The following is a 21,002-nucleotide window of genomic DNA, read 5'->3' as shown; positions in this document are numbered from 1 at the left end:
AATTTACTCAATGCCCCAGCATCCTCTGCACTCTAGGGTAGTGAATTCCACAGACTCAAGACCCTTTGAGAGAAGTAATTTCTCTTCATCTCTGTTTTAAATCTGCTACCCCTTATCCTAAAACTATGACCTCTAATTCTAGTTTGCCCCACAAGAGGAGACATCCTCTTTACTTCTACTTTGTCAATCCCCTTAATCAGCTTACATACCTCAATTAGATCTCCTCTCGTTCTTCTAAACTCTAGAGAGTAAAGGCATAAACTGCTCAATCTCTCTTCATAAGACAAACTCCTCATCTCTGGAATCAATCTAGTGAACCTCCTCTGAACTGCCTCCCATGCAACTACATCCCTCCTCAAGTAAAGGGACCAAAACTGTCCCTGATTTGTCTCTCTCCTGAACCCTCTCTCTCCTGAACTCTCTCTCTCCTGAACCCCCTCTCTCCAGATTCCTCCCTCCTAAACCCTCACACTCTCCTGAACCCTCTCTCTCTGATTTGTCTCTCTCCTGAACCCTCTCTCTCCTGAACTCTCTCTCTCCTGAACCCCCTCTCCCCTGATTCCTCTACCTCCCAAACCCTCACTCTCTCCTGAACCCTCTCCCCTGATTCCTCTCCCTCCTAAACCCTCACACTCTCCTGAACCGTCTCTCTCCAGATTCCTCCCTCCTAAACCCTCACACTCTCCTGAACCCTCTCTCTCTGATTTGTCTCTCTCCTGAACCCTCTCTCTCCTGAACTCTCTCTCTCCTGAACCCCCTCTCTCCAGATTCCTCCCTCCTAAACCCTCACACTCTCCTGAACCCTCTCTCTCTGATTTGTCTCTCTCCTGAACCCTCTCTCTCCTGAACTCTCTCTCTCCTGAACCCCCTGTCTCCTGATTCCTCCCTCCTAAACCCTCACTCTCTCCTGAACCCTCTCCCCTGATTCCTCTGCCTCCGAAACCCTCACTCTCTCCTGAACCCTCTCTCCAGATTCCTCCCTCCTAAACCCTCACACTCTCCTGAACCCTCTCTCTCCAGATTCCTCCCTCCTAAACCCTCACACTCTCCTGAACCCTCTCTCTGCTGATTCCTCCCTCCTAAACCCTCACTCTCTCCTGGACCCTCTCCCCTGATTCGTCTCTCTCCTGAACCCTCTCTCTCCTGATTCCTCTCTCTTAAACCCTCTCCCTCCTGATTCCTCTCTCCTGAACCCTCTCTCTCTGATTTGTCTCTCTCCTGAACCCTCTCTCTCCTGAACTCTCTCTCTCCTGAACCCCCTGTCTCCTGATTCCTCCCTCCTAAACCCTTACTCTCTCCTGGACCCTCTCCCCTGATTCGTCTCCCTCCTAAACCCTCACTCTCTCCTGAACCCTCTCTCCAGATTCCTCCCTCCTAAACCCTCACTCTCTCCTGAACCCTCACCCCTGATTCCTCTGCCTCCGAAACCCTCACTCTCTCCTGAACCCTCTCTCCAGATTCCTCCCTCCGAAACCCTCACTCTCTCCTGAACCCTCTCTCCTGATTCCTCTCTCTCCTGAACCCTCTCTCTCCTGATTCCTCTCTCTTAAACCCTCTCCCTCCTGATTCCTCTCTCCTGAACCCTCCCTCTCTGATTTGTCTCTCTCCTGAACCCTCTCTCTCCTGAACTCTCTCTCACCCGAACTCTCTCTCTCCTGAACCCCCTGTCTCCTGATTCCTCCCTCCTAAACTCTTACTCTCTCCTGGACCCTCTCCCCTGATTCCTCTCCCTCTGAAACCCTCACTCTCTCCTGAACCCTCTCTTTAGATTCCTCCCTCCTAAACCCTCACACTCCCCTGAACCCTCTCTCTCCAGATTCCTCCCTCCTAAACCCTCACACTCTTTTGGACCCTCTCCCCTGATTTGTCTCCCTCCTAAACCCTCACTCTCTCCTGAACCCTCTCTCCTGATTCCTCTCTCTCCTGAACCCTCTCTCCTGATTCCTCTCTCTCCTGAACCCTCTCTCTCCTGAACCCTCTCCCTCCTGATTCCTCTCCCTCCTGAACCCTCTCTGATTTGTCTCTCTCCTGAACCCTCTCACTCCTGAACTCACAATCTCCTGAACTCTCTCCTGAACCCCCTGTCTCCTGATTCCTCCCTCCTAAACCCTCACTCTCTCCTGAACCCTCTCCCCTGATTCCTCTGCCTCCGAAACCCTCACTCTCTCCTGAACCCTCTCTCCAGATTCCTCCCTCCTAAACCCTCACACTCTCCTGAACCCTCACCCCTGATTCCTCTGCCTCCGAAACCCTCACTCTCTCCTGAACCCTCTCTCCAGATTCCTCCCTCCGAAACCCTCACTCTCTCCTGAACCCTCTCTCCTGATTCCTCTCTCTCCTGAACCCTCTCTCTCCTGATTCCTCTCTCTTAAACCCTCTCCCTCCTGATTCCTCTCTCCTGAACCCTCTCTCTCTGATTTGTCTCTCTCCTGAACCCTCTCTCTCCTGAACTCTCTCTCACCCGAACTCTCTCTCTCCTGAACCCCCTGTCTCCTGATTCCTCCCTCCTAAACCCTTACTCTCTCCTGGACCCTCTCCCCTGATTCGTCTCCCTCCTAAACCCTCACTCTCTCCTGAACCCTCTCCCCTGATTCCTCTCCCTCCAAAACCCTCACTCTCTCCTCAACCCTCTCTTTAGATTCCTCCCTCCTAAACCCTCACACTCTCCTGGACCCTCTCCCCTGATTCGTCTCCCTCCTAAACCCTCACTCTCTCCTGAACCCTCTCTCCTGATTCCTCTCTCTCCTGAACCCTCTCTCTCCTGAACCCTCTCTCTCCTGAACCCTCTCTCTCCTGATTCATCTCTCTTAAACCCTCTCCCTCCTGATTCCTCTCTCTCCTGAACCCTCTCTCTCTGATTTGTCTCTCTCCTGAACCCTCTCACTCCTGAACTCTCTCTCTCCTGAACTCTCTCTCTCTCCTGAACCCCCTGTCTCCCGATTCCTCCCTCCTAAACCCTCACTCTCTCCTGGCCCTCTCCCCTGATTCGTCTCCCTCCTAAACCGTCACTCTCTCCTGAACCCTCTCTCCTGATTCCTCTCCCTCCTAAACCCTCTCTCTCTCCTGAACCCTCTCCAGATCCTGATCCCACTCTGTCCCAATCTTCCTCCATCCAGATCATCTTCTCTTCTGATACTGCTCCCTCCTGATCCCCCCTTTCCCCAAAACTCACTCTCTCTCCAAATCCTGCTCTCTTCTGATCTCCTACCTTGATCATCCTCTCTCCTGATCCTTCTCTCTCCTGATGCCCCCTCTCCAAATCCCTCACTCTCTCCTGATCTCTCTCTGACCCAATTCCCCTCTCCTGATCTCTTGTTCTCTCCCAATCCATTTCTCTCCCAATTCTCCTCTCTCACTGCCTCTCTCTCTCAATCCCTCTAACTCTCCAGATCCCTATCTCTTCCAATCCTTCTGGCTCTGATCCCTCTCTCCCTCGATCGCTCCTCTCTCCCGATTGTCAAACTGTCTTTCCCACTTCAAATATTTTTATAAACGAATGACAGACTTGCATTTCTACAATGTCTTTCAGGACCACCAATGTCTCAAATGCTTTACAACCAATACAGTATTTCTGAAGTGTAGTCAGTGTTGTAATGTGGGAATACAGCAGCCAATTTGTGCACAGCAAGCTCCCACAAACCGCAATGTGATAATGATCAGTAATCTGTTTTTGTGATGTTGATTGAGGGATAAATATTTTACAGCACAATGGGGAGAATGTCACTGCACTTCTTTGGAATGGTGCCATGGAATCTTTTACATCCACCTGAGAGGGTAGAAGGGACCTCAGTTTAACATCACACATCTGGACAATTAATAAATGATTAATAAATATTCAAGAAGGGTAGTTTAGTTTAGTTTAGAGATACAGCACTGAAACAGGCCCTTCGAGTCTGTGCCGACCATCAACCACCCATTTATACTAATCCTACACTAATCCCATATTCCTACCACATCCCCACCTGTCCCTATATTTCCCTACCACCGACCTATACTAGGGACAATTTGTAATGGCCAATTTACCTACCAACCTGCAAGTCTTTGGCTGTGGGGGGAAACTGGAGCACCCGGAGGAAACCCACGCAGACACAGGGAGAACTTGCAAACTCCACACAGGGAGTACCCAGAATTGAACCCGGATCGCTGGAGCTGTGAGGCTGCGGTGCTAACCACTGCGCCACTGTGCCGCCAGCAGGGATAAACCAGGTAATTACAGGCCAGTGAGTCTGACTTCAGTGATAGGGAAATTATTGGAAAATATTCTGAGGGACAGGATTAATCTCCACTTGCAGAGGCAGGGATTAATCAGGGATAGTCAGCATGGCTTTGTCAGGGGGAGATCATGTCTAACTAACTTGATTGAATTTTTCAAGACGGTGACTAGATGTGTAGATGAGGGTAAAGCAGTTGATGTAGTCTACATGGACTTCAGTAAGGCTTTTGATAAGGTCCCACATGGGAGATTGGTTAAGAAGGTAAGAGCCCATGGGATCCAGGGCAATTTGGCAAATTGGCTTAGTGGCAGGAGGCAGAGTGTGATGGTTGAGGGTTGTTTTTGAGAGTGGAAGCCTGTGACCAGTGGTGTACCGCAGGGATCGGTGCTGGGACCCTTGCTGTTTGTAGTGTACATTAATGATTTAGATGTGAATACAGGAGGTATGATCAGTAAGTTCACAGATGACATGAAAATTGGTGGTGTCGTAAATAGTGAAGAGGAAAGCCTTAGATTACAGGACGATATAGATGGGCTGGTAAGATGGGCGGAGCTGTGGCAAATGGAGTTTAATCACGAGAAGTGTGAGGTGATGCATTTTGGGAGGACTAATAAGGCAAGGGATGGTAGGACCCTAGGAAGTACACAGGGTCAGAGGGATCTTGGTGTACTTGTCCATAGATCACTGAAGGCAGCAGCACAGGTAGATAAGGTGGTTATGAAGGCATATGGGATACTTGCCTTTAGTAGCCGATGCATAGAATATAAGAGCAGGGAGGTTATGATGGAGCTGTATAAAATGCTCGTTAGGCCACAGCTGCAGTACTGTGTACAGTTCTGGTCACCACACTATAGGAAGGATGTGATTGCACTGGAGAGGGTGCAGAGGAGATTCACCAGGATGTTGCCTGGGCTGGAGCATTTCAGCTATGAAGAGAGACTGGATAGGCTAGGGTTGTTTTCCTTAGAGCAGAGAAGGCTGAGGGGAGACCTGATTGAGGTATACAAAATTATGAGGGGCATAGATAGGGTGAATAGGAAGAAACTTTTTTCCCTTAGCGGAGATGTCAATAACTAGGTAGCATAGATTTAAGGTAAGGAGCAGAAGGTTTAGAGGGGATTTGAGGAAAAAAAATTTCACTCAGAGGGTGGTTGGAATCTGGAATACACTGCCTGAAGAGGTGGTAGAGGCAGGAACCCTCGCAACATTTAAGAAGTATTTAGATGAGCACTTGAAACACCATAGCATACAAGGATACGGGCCAAGTGCTGGAAAATGGGATTAGAATAGATAGGTGCTTGATGGCCGGCATGGACACAACAGGCTGAAGGGCCTGTTTCTGTGCTATATAACTCTATGACTCTATGATTTTGCTCCAGGGTTCCTGGGAACAGTATCCAAAAGATTCATTTTTAATTTCTGGAGGCTCCAGCAGAATCCTGGAGGGTTGGCAATCCTGGGTGAAGGATTTTTCTTTTTATTCATTCATGGATGTGGGCATCGCTGGCCAGGCCAGCATTTATTACCCATCCCTAATTGCCCTTGAGAAGGTGGTGGTGAGCTGCCTTCTTGAACTGCTGCAGTCCATGTGGGGTAGGTAGACCCACAGTGCTGTTAGGAAAGGAGTTCCAGGATTTTGACCCTGCGACTGTGAAGGAACGGCGATATAGTTCCAAGTCAGGATGGTGTGTGACTTGGAGGGGAACTTGCAGGTGGTGATGTTCCCATGTATTTGCTGCCCTTGTCCTTCTAGTTGGTAGAGGTCGCGGGTTTGGAAGGTGCTGTCTAAGGAGCCTTGGTGCATTGCTGCAGTGCATCTTGTAGATGGTACACACTGCTGCCACTGTGCATCGGTGGTGGAGGGAGTGAATGTTTGTAGATGGGGTGCCAATCAAGCGGGCTGCTTTGTCCTGGATGGTGTCGAGCTTCTTGAGTGTTGTTGGAGCTGCACCCAAACAGGCAAGTGGAGAGTATTCCATCATACTCCTGACTTGTGCCTTGTAGATTGTGGACAAGCTTTGGGGAGTCAGGAGGTGAGTTACTCGCCTCAGGATTCCTCGCCTCTGACCTGCTCTTGTAGCCACGGTATTTATATGGCTACTCCAGTTCAGTTTTCGGTCAATGATAGCCCCTAGCATGTTGATAGTGGGGGATTCAGCGATGGTAATGATTCAGGATGGGCTGTAGGATGGTCCTGAAGGGAACAGAGAAGACAGGAAGGAAGCAGTGATAGGTGGGAATGCCAGAGGGCAGGTCTAGTGACTGAACGAACGGCCATCAATCCAAGGTGCAGTGGGAACCGGGAACGAGGACACGTCCAGATTTGGGAGGAGCAAAGCCTTTGAACAGGGGACAGGCTGTTGGTGAAGATTCCTTCACAATAATGGGCAGCATCATGAGGTGAGCTCAGTATGTTGGGGTACAGGGAGTGACAGACACCTGCTATTCTGAGTTGGGAAAATGCACAGAGCTCTGTCTTGGCTACAGGATGGAAGGGTAACCAGGCAACGGGTGAAAGGGTTGGCTGAGCTAAGAGACTGGAGTTTGGATAATTGCTCCCATGTTCCATGGGCCACCTCATGTCTCAGCTGCCTGGAGTTACATGAGAAATGGAAGGTTATTTGAGTAAAACCTCATCCACTTACCAAAAAGTTGCCGGTAGTCTCTGGCTGATATATATTGTTGAAGGCACAGCTGTTGTGGGAGCAGAAATCGAAGTTGAAGATGGTGTTGACAATCTCAAGGCACTCAGCTGGTTTCGAAGAGCCAATGAAGGTTATATTGTTTTGGGCTGAGTAATCTGCTGGCCTTTCACGAACAGTACATGGGCTGTCGTAGATAAAGCTCTGTGTGTACAAGGTGTTGTAGCCCTTGGGCATGCATGGGTTGATAATAGTACTGTTGTAACCTTGGGCCTGTGGGAGAAACAGAAGGACTGAGGCCTAGTTAGATTCCAACTATAATATCAAACTCCCTCAATCCCACCTATCCACCCTCTCACCATGTCCCTCAATCCACCTACCCACCCTCCCCGTATCCCTCATTCCCACCTACCCACTCTCTCTATATCCCTCAATCCCACCTACCCACCCTCTCTATATCCCTCAACCCCACCTACCCACCCTCTCTATATCCCTCAACCCCACCTACCTACCCTCTCACCTTATCCCTTAATCCCACCTACCCACCCTCACCATATCCCTCAATCCCACCTATCCACCCTCTCTATATCCCTCAACCCCACCTACCGACCCTCTCACTTTATCCCTTAATCCCACCTACCCACCCTCACCATATCCCTCAATCCCATCTATCCACCCTCTCCGTATCTCTCAACCCCACCTACCTACCCTCTCACCTTATCCCTTAATCCCACCTCCCCACCCTCACCATATCCCTCAATCCCACCTATCCACCCTCTCACCATGTCCCTCAACCCCACCTACCTACCCTCTCACCTTATCCCTTAATCCCACCTCCCCACCCTCACCATATCCCTCAATCCCACCTACCCAGCCTCTCACCATATCCCTCAATCCCACCTACCCACCCTCTCACCATATCCCTCAATCCCACCTACCCATACTCTCCATATCCCTCAATCCCACCTACCCATCCTCTCACCATATCCCTCAATCCCACCTACCCAGCCTCTCACCATATCCCTCAATCCCACCTACCCACCCTCTCACCATATCCCTCAATCCCACCTACCCATACTCTCCATATCCCTCAATCCCACCTACCCATCCTCTCACCATATCCCTCAATCCCACCTACCCATCCTCTCACCATATCCCTCAATCCCACCTACCCATACTCTCCATATCCCTCAATCCCACCTACCCATCCTCTCACCATATCCCTCAATCCCACCTACCCATCCTCTCACCATATCCCTCAATCCCACCTACCCATACTCTCCATATCCCTCAATCCCACCTACCCACCCTCTCACCCTATTCGTCAAGCCCACCTACCCACTCTCTCACCCTATCCGCCAACTCCATCTACCCAGCCTCTCACCATATCCCTCAATCCCACCTACCCATACTCTCCATATCCCTCAATCCCACCTACCCATCCTCTCACCATATCCCTCAATCCCACCTACCCATACTCTCCATATCCCTCAATCCCACCTACCCACCCTCTCACCCTATTCGTCAAGCCCACCTATCCACCCTCTCATCATATCCCTCAATCCCACCTACCCATCCTCTTACCACATCCCTCAGTTGCACTGAGCAAATTACATGAAAACATTCAACAGAAAGTATGGCCTCTTACATTCATCATTTTTGAGAAGACTTTCTTCATAACCTGGTCTCTGCCATAACAAAGGTAGCTGTGAGTGTACACGGAATAGTTATTGCCATATAGACGCAGAGAGACTTCATTTTCAGGGTTTTCTATCTTCCCTCTGGGCACGAAGGAGATCTGTGTTGATGCCCCTCCAAGGTCCATTGCACCCACGGTACTTTTCACTGGCTTAATCCATCTTCCAACCACTCCGTACTGTAAAGGAAGGGGAACATCATTCTCAAGGTGTTTGTCTTACTCAGTCTGTTGGCTGTTGGTACTGTAGGGTCTGTCGTCAACAACATCTGGCAAGTGTCCCGTCCTTCAATACCTCATCTCCATATGGGAGTTAAAAGTGGAAGATAAGAATTTGTAGGAACAGGAAAGATCTGTTACAGATAGCAAAACCACCTTGGTATCATGCAGCAACTCCACCCACCCACCCTCTCACCATATGCCTCAACCCCATTTCCCCAGCTTGCGGAGGGGGATAGGGCACAGGAAGTGGAGACGTGACGTTGATTAAAAGTGGAGGGTGGTTGGGGGGGGGGGTGGTGGGGGAGTGAGGTGGGTGGAATGTGTAAGCGAGTGGAGACTGCTGAAATGAGGTAGAGTGAAATAGTTGGGAGAGTCGGTGGGCAGAGGTAAATGCTATAACATAAAAGAGCACTTCTGGTTACCTGAAACCTTTCCTTCACGCTCATTTGTCATGTCGAAGTGTCTCTTCCTTTCATTTACTCTGAGACTATCTGCTTCCATCCAAAGTGGCCCCATTCCACCAGCACAAAGCAGCTGCTTCAGCTTTATTGCCAAGCAGTATTTTGTTAGCACTGTCATTCGTGCTGCATTTCTTGCACCATTTGCTCTGGGGGTGCGTGTGCCTTTGAGTAACTTCCACTCCGTCACCGGCACAAATCCATGAAAGCGAATTCTCATGTTAAAAAGAAATCAAAACTTTCAGCTCCAAGACTTCACAAGAGGTCAGGGCATTAGATTATTACTGCTAGACCCTGAGGAACAACAACTGTACCCACAGTAATGGGAAATGTACCCACAGTAACAGTAACTGTACCAACAGTAACTGGACCCTAGTAATAATAACTGCACACACAGAAAGAGTAACTGTACCCGCAGTAATAACAAGTGTATCCGCAGCAACACTAACTGTACTCACAGTAACAGTAAATGTACACCCAGTAACAGGAAAGGTACCCAGAATAAGAGTAACTGTACCCATAGTAACAATAAGTGTGCCCACAGCAACAGTAACTGAACCCAGGATAACAGTTCCGGTTCCGAAGAAGGGTCACTGACCCGAAACATTAACTCTGCTTCTCTTTCCACAGATGCTGCCAGACCTGCTGAGTGAATCCAGCATTTCTTGTTTTTGTTTCAGATTTCCAGCATCCGCAGTATTTTGCTTTTATTCCAGGATAACAGTAACTGGACCCACAGTCATAATAACTGCACCTGCAGTAACAGTAACTGTACCCACAACAACAGTAACCATACCCACAGTAACAATAACAGTATCCACAGTAACAGTAGCTGAACCCACAGAAACAATAACTGTACCCACAGAAACAATAATTGTACCCACAGAAACAGGAGCTGTATCCACAGTAACAGGAACTGTACCCACAGAAACAATAACTGTACCCACAGTAACAGTAACTGTACACAAGTGACAATAACTATGCGGACAGTAGCAATAACTGTACACACAGTAACAATAACTGTACTCACAGTAATGGTAACTGTGCCCAAAGTAACAGTTCCCAAAGTAACAATGACTACCCATAGTAATAATAACTGTACTCAAAGTAACAGGAACTTTTCATATAGTAACAGGAACTGTACCCACAATAACAGTAGCAATAACATAAGAACATAAGAAATAGGAGCAGGAGTAGGCCATTTGGCCCCTCAAGCCTGCCCCGCCATTCAATAAGATCATGGCTGATCTGCCCCAGACCTCAACTCCTCTTTCGACCCAGCTTCTCATAGCCCTCAACTACCCGATATTTCAAAAATCTATCTACCTCCTCTTTAAATACTTTCAATGATCGAGCCTCCACAACTCTCTGGGGTAGAGAATTCCCGACATTCACTGCCCTCTGAGAGAAGAAATTCCTTCGCATCTCAGTTTTAAATGAGTGTCCCCTTATTCTGTAACTATGTCCTCTAGTTCGAGATTCCCCCACTAGTGGAAACATCTTCTCGACATCTACCCTGTCAAGCCCCCTCAGAATCTTGTACGTTTCAATAAGATCACCTCTCATTCTTCTAAACTCTAATGAATAAAGGACTAACCTGTTTAACCGTTCTTGATAAGTCAACCCCTTCATCCCAGGAATCAGCCTAGTGAATCTCTTTTGAACTGCCTCCAATGCCAGTATATCCTTTCTTAAATACGGGGACCAAAACTGTACACAGTACTCCAGGTGCGGCCTCACCAACACCCTGTACAGTTGCAACAAGACTTCCCTATTATTAAACTCCAGCCCCCTAGCAGTAAAGGCCAAAATTCCATTTGCCGCCTTAATTACTTGCTGCACCTGCATGCTAACTTTTTGTGTTTCATGCACAAGAACACCCAGATCCTTCTGTGCTGCACTTTTCTGGAGTTTTTCTCCGTTTAAATAATAGTCTGCCTTTTGATTCTTCCGACCAAAGTGCATGACCTCACACTTTCCTACATTAAACTCCATCTGCCAAGTTTTTGCCCACTCACTCAACCTATCTATATACCCTTGCAAATTCCTTATGTCCTCATCACAACATGCCCTCCCACCTATTTTTGAATCATCAGCAAGTTTGGATATATTACACTCTGCCCCCTCCTCCAAGTCATAATATAGATAGTAAATAATTGAGGCCCTAGGACTGATCCTTGTGGCACTCCACAAGTTACGTCTTTCCAACCTGAAAAATACCCATTAATCTGGACTCTCTGCCTTCTGTGTGTTAACCAATCCTCAATCCATGCTAATACATTACCCCCAATACCGTGAGCTCCTATCTTGCTCAATAATCTTTTATGTGGCACCTTATCGAATGCCTTCTGGAAATCTAAATACACTACATCTACTGGTTCACCTTTATCAACTCTGCTTGTTATATTCTCAAAGAACTCTAGTAAATTTGCCAAACATGATTTCCCTTTCACAAAACCAAAACCATGTTGACTCTGTTTGATTGTGTTAAGCTTTTCGAATTGTCCTGCTGTTTCTTCCTTAATAATGGACTCTAGCATTTTCCCAATGACCGATGTTAGGCTGACTGGCCTATAGTTTCCTGCATTTTGTCTCCCTCCCTTCCTGAACAGGGGCATCACATTAGCAGTTTTCCAATCCACGGGGACCCTCCCAGAATCCAGTGAGTTCTGGAATATTTCGACCAATGCCTCCACTATCTCTGCAGCCACTTCCTTTAAAACCCTTGGATGTAGGCCATCAGGTCCTGGTGACTTGTCTGCATTTAGTCCCATTAGTTTGTCTAATACTTTGTCCCTCGTGATACAGACTGTTACAAGATCTTTTCTCCCATTAGCTCCTTGCTTATCTGATATCTGTGGGATGTTTATAGTGTCCTCCACCGTGAAGACCGATGCAAAATATTGGCTTAAATTATCTGCCATTTCCCTGTTCCCCGTTATCAATTCTCCAGTCGCATCCTCCAGGGGTCCCACGCTCACTTTAGCTACTCTCTTTCTTTTTATATACCCGTAGAAGCTCTTGCTGTTTGTTTTTATATTTCTTGCCAATTTACTTTCATAATCAATTTTCTCCCTCTTTCATAGCTTTTTAGTCATCCGCTGCTGGTTCCTAAAAAATTCCCAATCCTCTGGCCTACCACTAGTTTTCGCCGCTTTGTATGCCCTAGTTTTTGATTGGATACTCTCCTTGACTGCCTTTGTTAACCACGGGTGGTTCATCCTTCTCATCGAGTCCTTTTTATTGACTAGAATACATTTTTGCTGAGAATTTTGAAATATCTGCTTAAATGTCTGCCACTGCTCATCCACTGACCTTCCCCTTAGTCTATCTTCCCAGCCCGCTTTAGACAACTCTTTCTTCATAATTGCCCTTGTTTAAGTTGAGGACACTGGTTTGAGACCAGAGTTGCTCACCCTCAAACTGAATTTGAAATTCTACCATGTTGTGATCGCTTCCCCCTAGAGGATCCTTAACTACGAGATCTCTTATTAATCCTACCTCATTACACATTACTAGATCTAAAATAGCCTGTTCCCGGGTAGGTTCTGCAACGTATTGCTCTAAGTAACAATCCCTGATGCACTCTACAAATTCATCTTCCATGTTACCTCTGCCAATCTGATTTGTCCGGTCAATATGCAAATTAAAATCATCCATGTTAATTGTAGTGCCCTTCTTACACGCCTCCACTATTTCCCGATTTATACTTTGTCCTACAGTGAGGCAATTCTTTGACGGCCTATAGACGACTCCCACCCGTGACTTCTTCCCCTTGTTATTCCTTATTTCCAGCCAAACTGATTCCACATCACTATCTATTGCACCTATATCACTACTCACCACCACACCGATACCTTCCTTTATTAACAAAGCTACCCCACCTCCTTTTCCTTTTTGCCTATTTTTCTGGAATGTCGAATACCCTTGAATATTGAGTTCCCAGTCTTGGTCACCCTGCAACCACGTCTCTGTAATAGCTATCAAGTCATATTCATTTATTTCTATTTGTATCATCCACTCATCTATCTTGTTACAAATGCTGTGTGTATTCAGATAAAGAGCCTTAAGCTTTGACTTTTTACCATTATTACTCATTCTGGTTCTAATTTCTACTGCACTCTTCTGCTTATATTTTCTGCCCCTTCCTGTCACACTTTGATTACCATTCGCCTCTTCACTACCCTGCACCTCTGCGCTCTCATTTCTTTTTGATTTTTTTAAGCTTCCCTTCAATTGAACCCTCCCTCCCACTAATTAGTTTAAAGTCCTATCTACAACACTAGTTATACGATTCGCCACCTCACTGGTCCCAGCATGGTTCAAATGAAGCCCGTCCCAACGGAACAGCTCTCTCTTTCCCCAGAACTGGTGCCAGTGCCCCATGAATTAGAACCTATTTCTCCCACAACAATCTTTGAGCCACGCATTTACCTCTCTAATCTTATTTACCCTACACCAATTTGCACACGGCTCAGGTAGTAATCCAGAGATTATTACCTCTGTGGTTCTGCTTTTTAATTTAGCCCAAGCTGCTCATAGTCCCTCAGCAGAACTACTTTCCTCGTCCTACCTATGACGTTGGTACCTACGTGGACCACGACAATTGCATCCTTCCCCTCCCACTCCAAGTTCCTCTCCAGCCCAGAAGAGATGTCCTTAACCTTGGCATCAGGTAGGCAACACAGCCTTCGGGACTCCCTGTCTTTACTGCAGAGAACAGTATCTATTCCCCTAACTATGCTATCTCCTATTACCTCTACATTTCTCTTTTCTCCCCCCACATGAATGGCACTCTGAACCACAGTGCTGTGGTCAGTTCACTCATCCTCACTGCAGTCTGTGCCCTTGTCCACCCTGGGAACAAGAACCTTGTACCGATTGGATAAGGGCACTGGCTGAGGCTCCTCCAAAGTTAAATTCTGGATCCCCATACCTGCCTCACTCACAGTCACACCCTTCCATCCCTGACTACGGTCCAAATTTGACATAATTAATCTAAGGGGTGTGACTCTCTCCTGAAACCCAGTGTCCAGGTAACTCTCCCCCTCCCTGATGTGTCACAGTGTCACCAGCTCAGACTCCAGCTCATCAACTCTGAGCCAAAGGTCCTCGAGCAGCCAACACTTGCTGTAGATGTGGCCATCGCAGATCGCACCAGCTCCCACATACTACAGCTGTAACACATTGCCTGCCCGGCCATCTCTATTCTATTTAGTTAATTAATTTGGATGGTAAATACTTTAAAAGTGCATTTTTTAACTGTAAGCTTCAGCTGTAATAACATCTCTTGATTTAAACCACTTGGCCAAAAAGAGACACGGAAGTGTTGGCCAGGGGCTGCAAGAAATACAGAATCAGTTACAAACTGCTGGAATTGTTTGTGACCTATAGTAACCTGGAGCTCAGACACTGGCCTGTGCTGGTAAAAACCAGTTTGAACTAATTAATTTATGTGACAAGACAAAGAAGAGGACACAGGAAAAGGGCCTTATTTGGACACGGTGTGATACCGGGGTCTTTGGGCCTGGGCCAATTAGGAGAAGATACGAATGAGGTGAGCAGGCTTAAGCCAACCGGAAAGAGACAGCTCAGTTCTGGAGAGATAAGAAGGAGAATAAGAATAGAGCTTTTTGGGCATAGAGCCAGCAATAAACTCCGGAGATCAACAATCGTGGAAGTGGAAAACCCTGCGTGAGCAACACGGCGATGACGTAAGAGAGAGAGAGAGAAAACAGAATGCCTGGCCAGTGTCAACTCTCCCTATTTCGGGTATTATCCTTTGTTTTCTGTGACTAGGTCAGGGAAAGGTCAGAGGAACCTAGTGGGTGTGCTTATCAATTCTAGCTAGCTTTGTTATTAACTGTATAACTCAGTTTGAGTTGCATGCTCTTGCCTAACTAAGTGTATAAGCCTTATTCTTACATTGTACAACAACGTGAATAAAGTAAATTGATAGTTAAAGAAAGGACTGAGTTTCCTCCTCTTTGTACGAAGCCATTAACTGTAGCTGTGGATTAAGCTGGAGGGTGGCTCTCCTGTAACCCGATATCCCAAAAACCCAGCCTGAGCCTGAATTAAGAGGACTTGGTCCCACGTGACGGCCAGGATCAAGTGGGTGCTGGGAAGAAAGGGGCCACGGTTTACATAATTGGCGTCCCTGGGTGGACTCGAGGATAAATCTCTCCGTTGAATCAGCAGGAGACTCGAGCTGAACCGAATTGGCAAAGTACAGAGAGAACAGGAACTTAGGGGTTAATTTGTAACTACTAACATAAGATGTCGAAACAAAGGGAATCTCCAAGCCCTGGAGACTCGGATTGTTTTGATTGGAAGGGATTTAAACAAAGAACAAAGAACAAAGAACAGTACAGCACAGGAACAGGCCATTTGGCCCTCCAAGCCTGCGCCAATCTTGATGCCTGCCGAAACTAAAACCTTCTGCACTTCCGGGATCCGTATCCCTCTAATCCCATCCTATTCATGTATTTGTCAAGATGCCTCTTAAACGTCTCTATGGTACCTGCTTCCACCACCTCCCCCGGCAACAAGTTCCAGGCACTCACCACCCTCTGTGTAAAGAACTTGCCTCGCACATCCCCTAAATTCCTCCAAAAATACGTAATAGCGAAGTGGCCGCAATACTGAGAGTATGCCGACACTAGCGACAAGGGAAATCCCGTAGGAGAAGTCCTTTTGAAGATTGCACAAGCAAAGATGTCAGCTGGGAAATTTTAAAAAATACAGAAGTCAGTACCTATTGGCTGTTTACTTGAGGAATGGATAGAATGCCAACAGCAGGCTAAAAATGAGCAGAACAGACTAGAGGAAGAGAATAAAAAACTCCGTGGGGAGGCAGCCCGCCTTAGTGAAAAAGTAACTGATTTGCAGGGACAGAGAAGTGCAGATTTGATGCATATGAACCAATATCAGTTACAGTGTGAGAAACTAGTTACAGAAAAAAGTAGGCGAGAAGGAGAAGCCCAAGCAGCTAAAGCTGAGGTGGAAGGATGGAAACAGCAATGTAGTGATTTAAAAACTGCTATGAATGTGATTCAGAGAGCAGCTCAGGAAAACAGAAGTAATTCAGGTGATCACACAAAGTGTCAAAAATACATAGCGAGACTGCAAGAGCAGCTAGCCATGCAGAGAGGTAACCCCAGTAACAGTACCTGGGCCCACAGTAACAGTAACTGTACCCCCAGTAACAGTAACTGGACCCACACTAAAACTAACTCTATCAACAGTAACAATAACTTTACCCACAGCATCATTAACTGTACTCAGACTAACAGACCTGTACCACAGTAACAGGAATGTATTCACAGTAACAGTAACTGTGCCCGCAGTAAAATTTCCTGTACCCACAGTAACAGTGATTTTTTTTTAATTTCTTCATGGGATGTGGGCATCACTGGCCAGGCCAGCATTTATTGCCCATCCCTATTTGCTTTTGAGAAGGTGGTGGTGAGCTGCCTTCTTGAACCACTGCAGCCCCTGGGGTGTAGGTACACTAACAATGTAATTAGGAAGAGAGTTCCAGGATTTTGACCCAGCAACAGTGAAGGAACGGTGATATAATTCCAAGTCAGGATGGTGTTTGACTTGGAGGGGAACTTGCAGGTGGTGGTGTCCCCATGCATCTGCTGCCCTTGTCCTTCTAGGTGGTAGAGGTCATGGGCTTGGAAGGTACCTTGGTGAATTTCTGCAGTGCATCTTGTAGATGCTACACACTACTGCCACTGTGGTGAAGGGAGTGAATGTTGAAGGTGGTGGATGGGGTACCAATCAAGTGGGCTGCTTTGTCCTGGATGGTGTTAATCTTTCTGAGTGCTGTTGGAACTGCACCCAATCAGGCATCACAGTCCTGACTTGAAAATGGTGAACAGGCATTGGGGAGACAGGAGGTGAGTAACTCACCACAGAATTCCTAACCTCTGACCTGCTGTTGTAGCCACAGCATTTATGTGGCTGGCCCAGTTCAGTTTCTGGTCAATGGTAACCCCCAGAATGTTGATATGGGGGATTCAGTGATCGTAATGCATTGATTATCAAGGGGAGATGGTTTGATTCTCTCTTGTTGGAGATGGTCATTGTCTGGCACTTGTGTGGTGCTAATGTTACTCGCCACTTATCAGCCCAAGCCTGGATGTTGTCCAGGTTTTGTTGCATTTCTACATGGACTGCTTCAGTCTCTGAGGAGTCATAAATGATGCTGAACATTGTGCAATCATCAGTAAACATCCCCACTTCTGGCCTTATGATGGAAAGAAGGTCATTGATGAAGCAGCTGAAGATGGTTGGGCCTAGGACACTACCCTGAGGAACTTCTGCTGTGATGTCCTGGGACTGAGATGATTGACCCCCAACAACCACAACCATCTTCCTTTGCGCTAGGTATGACTCCAACCAATGGAGAGTTTTCCCCCTGATTCCCATTGACTCCAGTTTTGCTGAGGCTCCTTGATGCCATATTCATTCAAATACTGTCTTGATGTTAAGGGCAGTAACTCTCACCTCATCTTTGGAGTTCAGCTCTTTTGTCCATATTTGGACCAAGATTGTAATGAGGTCAGGAGCTGAATGGCCCTGACAGAACCCAAACTGACTGTCAGTGAGCAGGTTGTTGCTGAGCAAGTGCCGATTGATAGCACTGTCAATGACACCTTCCATCACTTTACTGATGATTGGGAGTAGTCTGATAGGGCAGTAATTGGCCGGGTTGGACTTGTCCTGCTTTTTGTGCACAGAACATAACTGGCCAATTTTCCACATTGCAGGGTAGATGCCAGTGTTGTAGCTGAACTGGAACAGCTTGGCTAGGGGCGCAGCTAATTCTGGAGCACAGGTCTTCAGTACTGTTATCAGAATATTGTCAGGGCCCATAGCCTTTGCAGTATCCAGTGCCTTCAGTCGTTTCTTGATATCACGTGGAGTGAATTGAATTAGCTGAAGACTGGCAGCTGTGATGCTGGGGACTTCAGGAGGAGGCCGAGATGGATCATCCGCTCAGTATTTCTGACTGACGATGGATGCAAATCCTTCAGCCTTGATTTTTGCACTGATGTGCTGGGCTCCCCCATAATTGAGGATGGGGATATTTGTGGAGCCTCCTCCTCTTCTTGTCAATTGTTTAATTATCCACCACCATTCACGAATGGTTGTGGCAGGACTGCAGAGTTTGTATCTGATCCGTTCGTTGTGGGATCGCTTAACCCTGTCTATTGCATGCTGCTTTCGCTGTTTGGCATGTAAGTAGTCATATGTTTTTGCTTCACCAGGCTGAAGCCTCATTTTTAGGTATGCCTGGTGCTGCTCCTGGTATGCCCCCCTACACTCTTCATTGAAGCAGGGTTGGTTCCCCCAGCTTGATGGTAATGGTAGAGTGGCGGATATGCCGGGCCATAAGGTTACAGATTGTTGTTGAATACAATTCTGCTGCTGCTTCTAGGATGCCTAGTGTTGAGTTGCTATATCTATTCAAAATCTATCCCATTTAGCACGGTGATAGTGCCACACAACACGATGGTGGGTATCCTCAATGTGATGACGGGATTTTGTCTCCACGAGGACTGTGCGGTGGTCACTTCTACCAATACCATCATGGACAGATGCATCTGTGCCAGGTAGATTGCTGAGGATGAGGTCAATATGTTTTTCCCTCTTGTTGGTTCCCTCACCACCTGCTACAGACTCAGTCTAGCAGCTATTTCCTTTAGGACTCAGCCAGTTCGGTCAGTAGTGGTGCTACCGAGCCACTCTTGGTGATGGACATTGAAGTCCCTCACCCAGAGTACATTCTGTGCCCTTGCCACCCTCAGTGCTTCTTCCAATTGATGTTCAACATGGAGAAGCACTGATTCATCACCGAGGGAGTAGAGGCAGTAGGTGGTAATCAGCAGGAGATTTCCTTGCCCATATTTGACCTGGTGCCATGAAAATTCATAGGTCCGGAGTCAATGTTGAGGACTCCAAGGGCAACTCCCTCCCGACTGTACACCACTGTGCTGCCACCATCTGGTGGGTCTGTCCTGCCGGTGGGACAGGACGTACCCGGGGATGGTGATTGCAGTGTCTGGGACATTGTCTGTAAGGTATGATTCCATGAGTATGACTATGTCAGGCTGTTGCTTGACTAGTCTGTGGGACAGCTCTCCCAACTTTGGCATAAGCCCCCAGATGGTAATAAGGACGACTTTGCAGGGTCGACAGGGTTGTGTGTGCTGTTGTCGTTTCCGGTGCCTAGGTTGATGCCGGGTGGTCCGTCCAGTTTCATTCCTTTTCTTAGACTTTGTAGCAGTTGATGCAACTGAGTGGCTTGCTAGGCCATTTAAGAGTCAACCACATTGCTGTAAGGACGGCAGATTTCCTTCCCTAATGGACATTAGTGAACCAGATGGGTTTTTACAACAATCAACAATGGTTTCATGGTCACCACTGGACAAGCTTTTTAATTCCAGATTTATTAATTGAATTCAAATTTCACCATCTGCCATGTCCTCAGAGCTCTGGATCAATAGTCCAGTGACATTACCACTACGCTGCTGTCTCCCACAGTAACAATAACTGTTCCAACTGTACCCACAGTAACAATGATTGTACCCGCGTTAACAGTAACTGTACCCGCAGTAGTCATTACTGTTTGTGCTCGTCCTTCATAGTCGAAGCTGAACATAACATCAATTAGAACTCATTGAGTTAAGTTTCAGATATCATGTGTTCGAAGATGACTAATCAGTCCAATTTGAGCACGAAAAGTTCTGTTGCATGTTGGACACACGTGTATTGTTGGTGCGGACGTGGTGCTTGCGGCTCTGGACTTGTGAAGCTTACATCTCCTGTTAGCCAGTGTGATTCTGATCCGTTCATAGGAGGTGGTGCCTTTGCTAACGAGACTGCTCTATATAGAGCGATCTTGTGTGAGGTTCTACCACATCTCAAGGGCGGCTGAAACTCTTCAATGAGACCTTGAAGCACTTTTTCTGGCCTTTGTGTGAATGTTTCCCTTCAATTAGAAGAGATTTTTTTGGCAAATGTCTTTCAGGCATTCTGGCAACATGTGCTGCCCATTTATCTGAGCTCCCTTCAGCAGAGTGTGGATGCTAGGCATGTTGGTCAGGGAGAAAATCTTAGTATTAGGAAGCATGTCTTGCCATTTCATCTTGAGTAGTCTCTGCAAGCAGGTCATGTGTAAGTGGTGTAGCTTGTTTGTGTGTCTGCAGTGAACTGTCCAGGCTTCACAAGCATACAAGAGAATGGGAAGGACAACCGCTCTGTATACCTTCACTTTTGTTGTGAGATTAATTCCTCCTCACTCCCAGACAGTTTCTCATAGCTTGCCAAAGGCATTGCTGGCCTTATTCTGGCATCATTACTTTGTCGTCAATGTGAACTGCTCTGGAGAGGGTGCTGCCAAGGTCGGTAAAATTGTCGACTGCTTCAAGCCTTTGATCATTGACTGGAATAGTTGGCTTCACATACTGCTTTCGTGGGGCAGCTTGCTACATGACTTCAGTCTTTTTGGTGCTGATGGTGAGACCCAAGTTATCACATGCAGATGAGAAGCGATACATGCTATGTTGCATCTCTTGTTCTGAACAGGCATTTAGGGAACAGTCACCAGCGAAAAGGAAGTCACAAACCACAGCTTCATGCACTTTGATTTTGGCTTGCCATCTCTTCAAATTGAAGATTTTGCCATCTGTGCAGTATCTAATGTGAATGGCACTTTCATTAACAGAAAGTATGACAGAGAACATCTAGCTGAACA

General features: G+C 47.1%; 1 protein-coding gene across 1 annotated transcript in view; it reads right to left on the bottom strand.

Annotated features, from left to right (window-relative positions):
- Positions 1–21,002, bottom strand: part of LOC137359019 (ectonucleoside triphosphate diphosphohydrolase 2-like) — a 106,344-nt gene that overhangs the window by 10,108 nt on the left and 75,234 nt on the right. The window contains exons 5-6 of the mRNA XM_068025159.1: positions 8,505–8,732; positions 6,860–7,129 (exon numbers count right to left, since the gene is read on the bottom strand). Coding sequence (XP_067881260.1) covers positions 6,860–7,129; positions 8,505–8,732 — 498 coding nt within the window. The remainder of the gene's footprint in view (positions 1–6,859; positions 7,130–8,504; positions 8,733–21,002) is intronic.

This window comes from Heterodontus francisci, unplaced genomic scaffold (assembly GCF_036365525.1).
Source record: "Heterodontus francisci isolate sHetFra1 unplaced genomic scaffold, sHetFra1.hap1 HAP1_SCAFFOLD_773, whole genome shotgun sequence".
In the NCBI taxonomy this organism is placed as follows: domain Eukaryota; kingdom Metazoa; phylum Chordata; class Chondrichthyes; order Heterodontiformes; family Heterodontidae; genus Heterodontus; species Heterodontus francisci.
The sequence above is the reverse complement of the archived record's forward strand: the minus strand, read 5'-3'. Positions and strand labels throughout refer to the sequence as shown.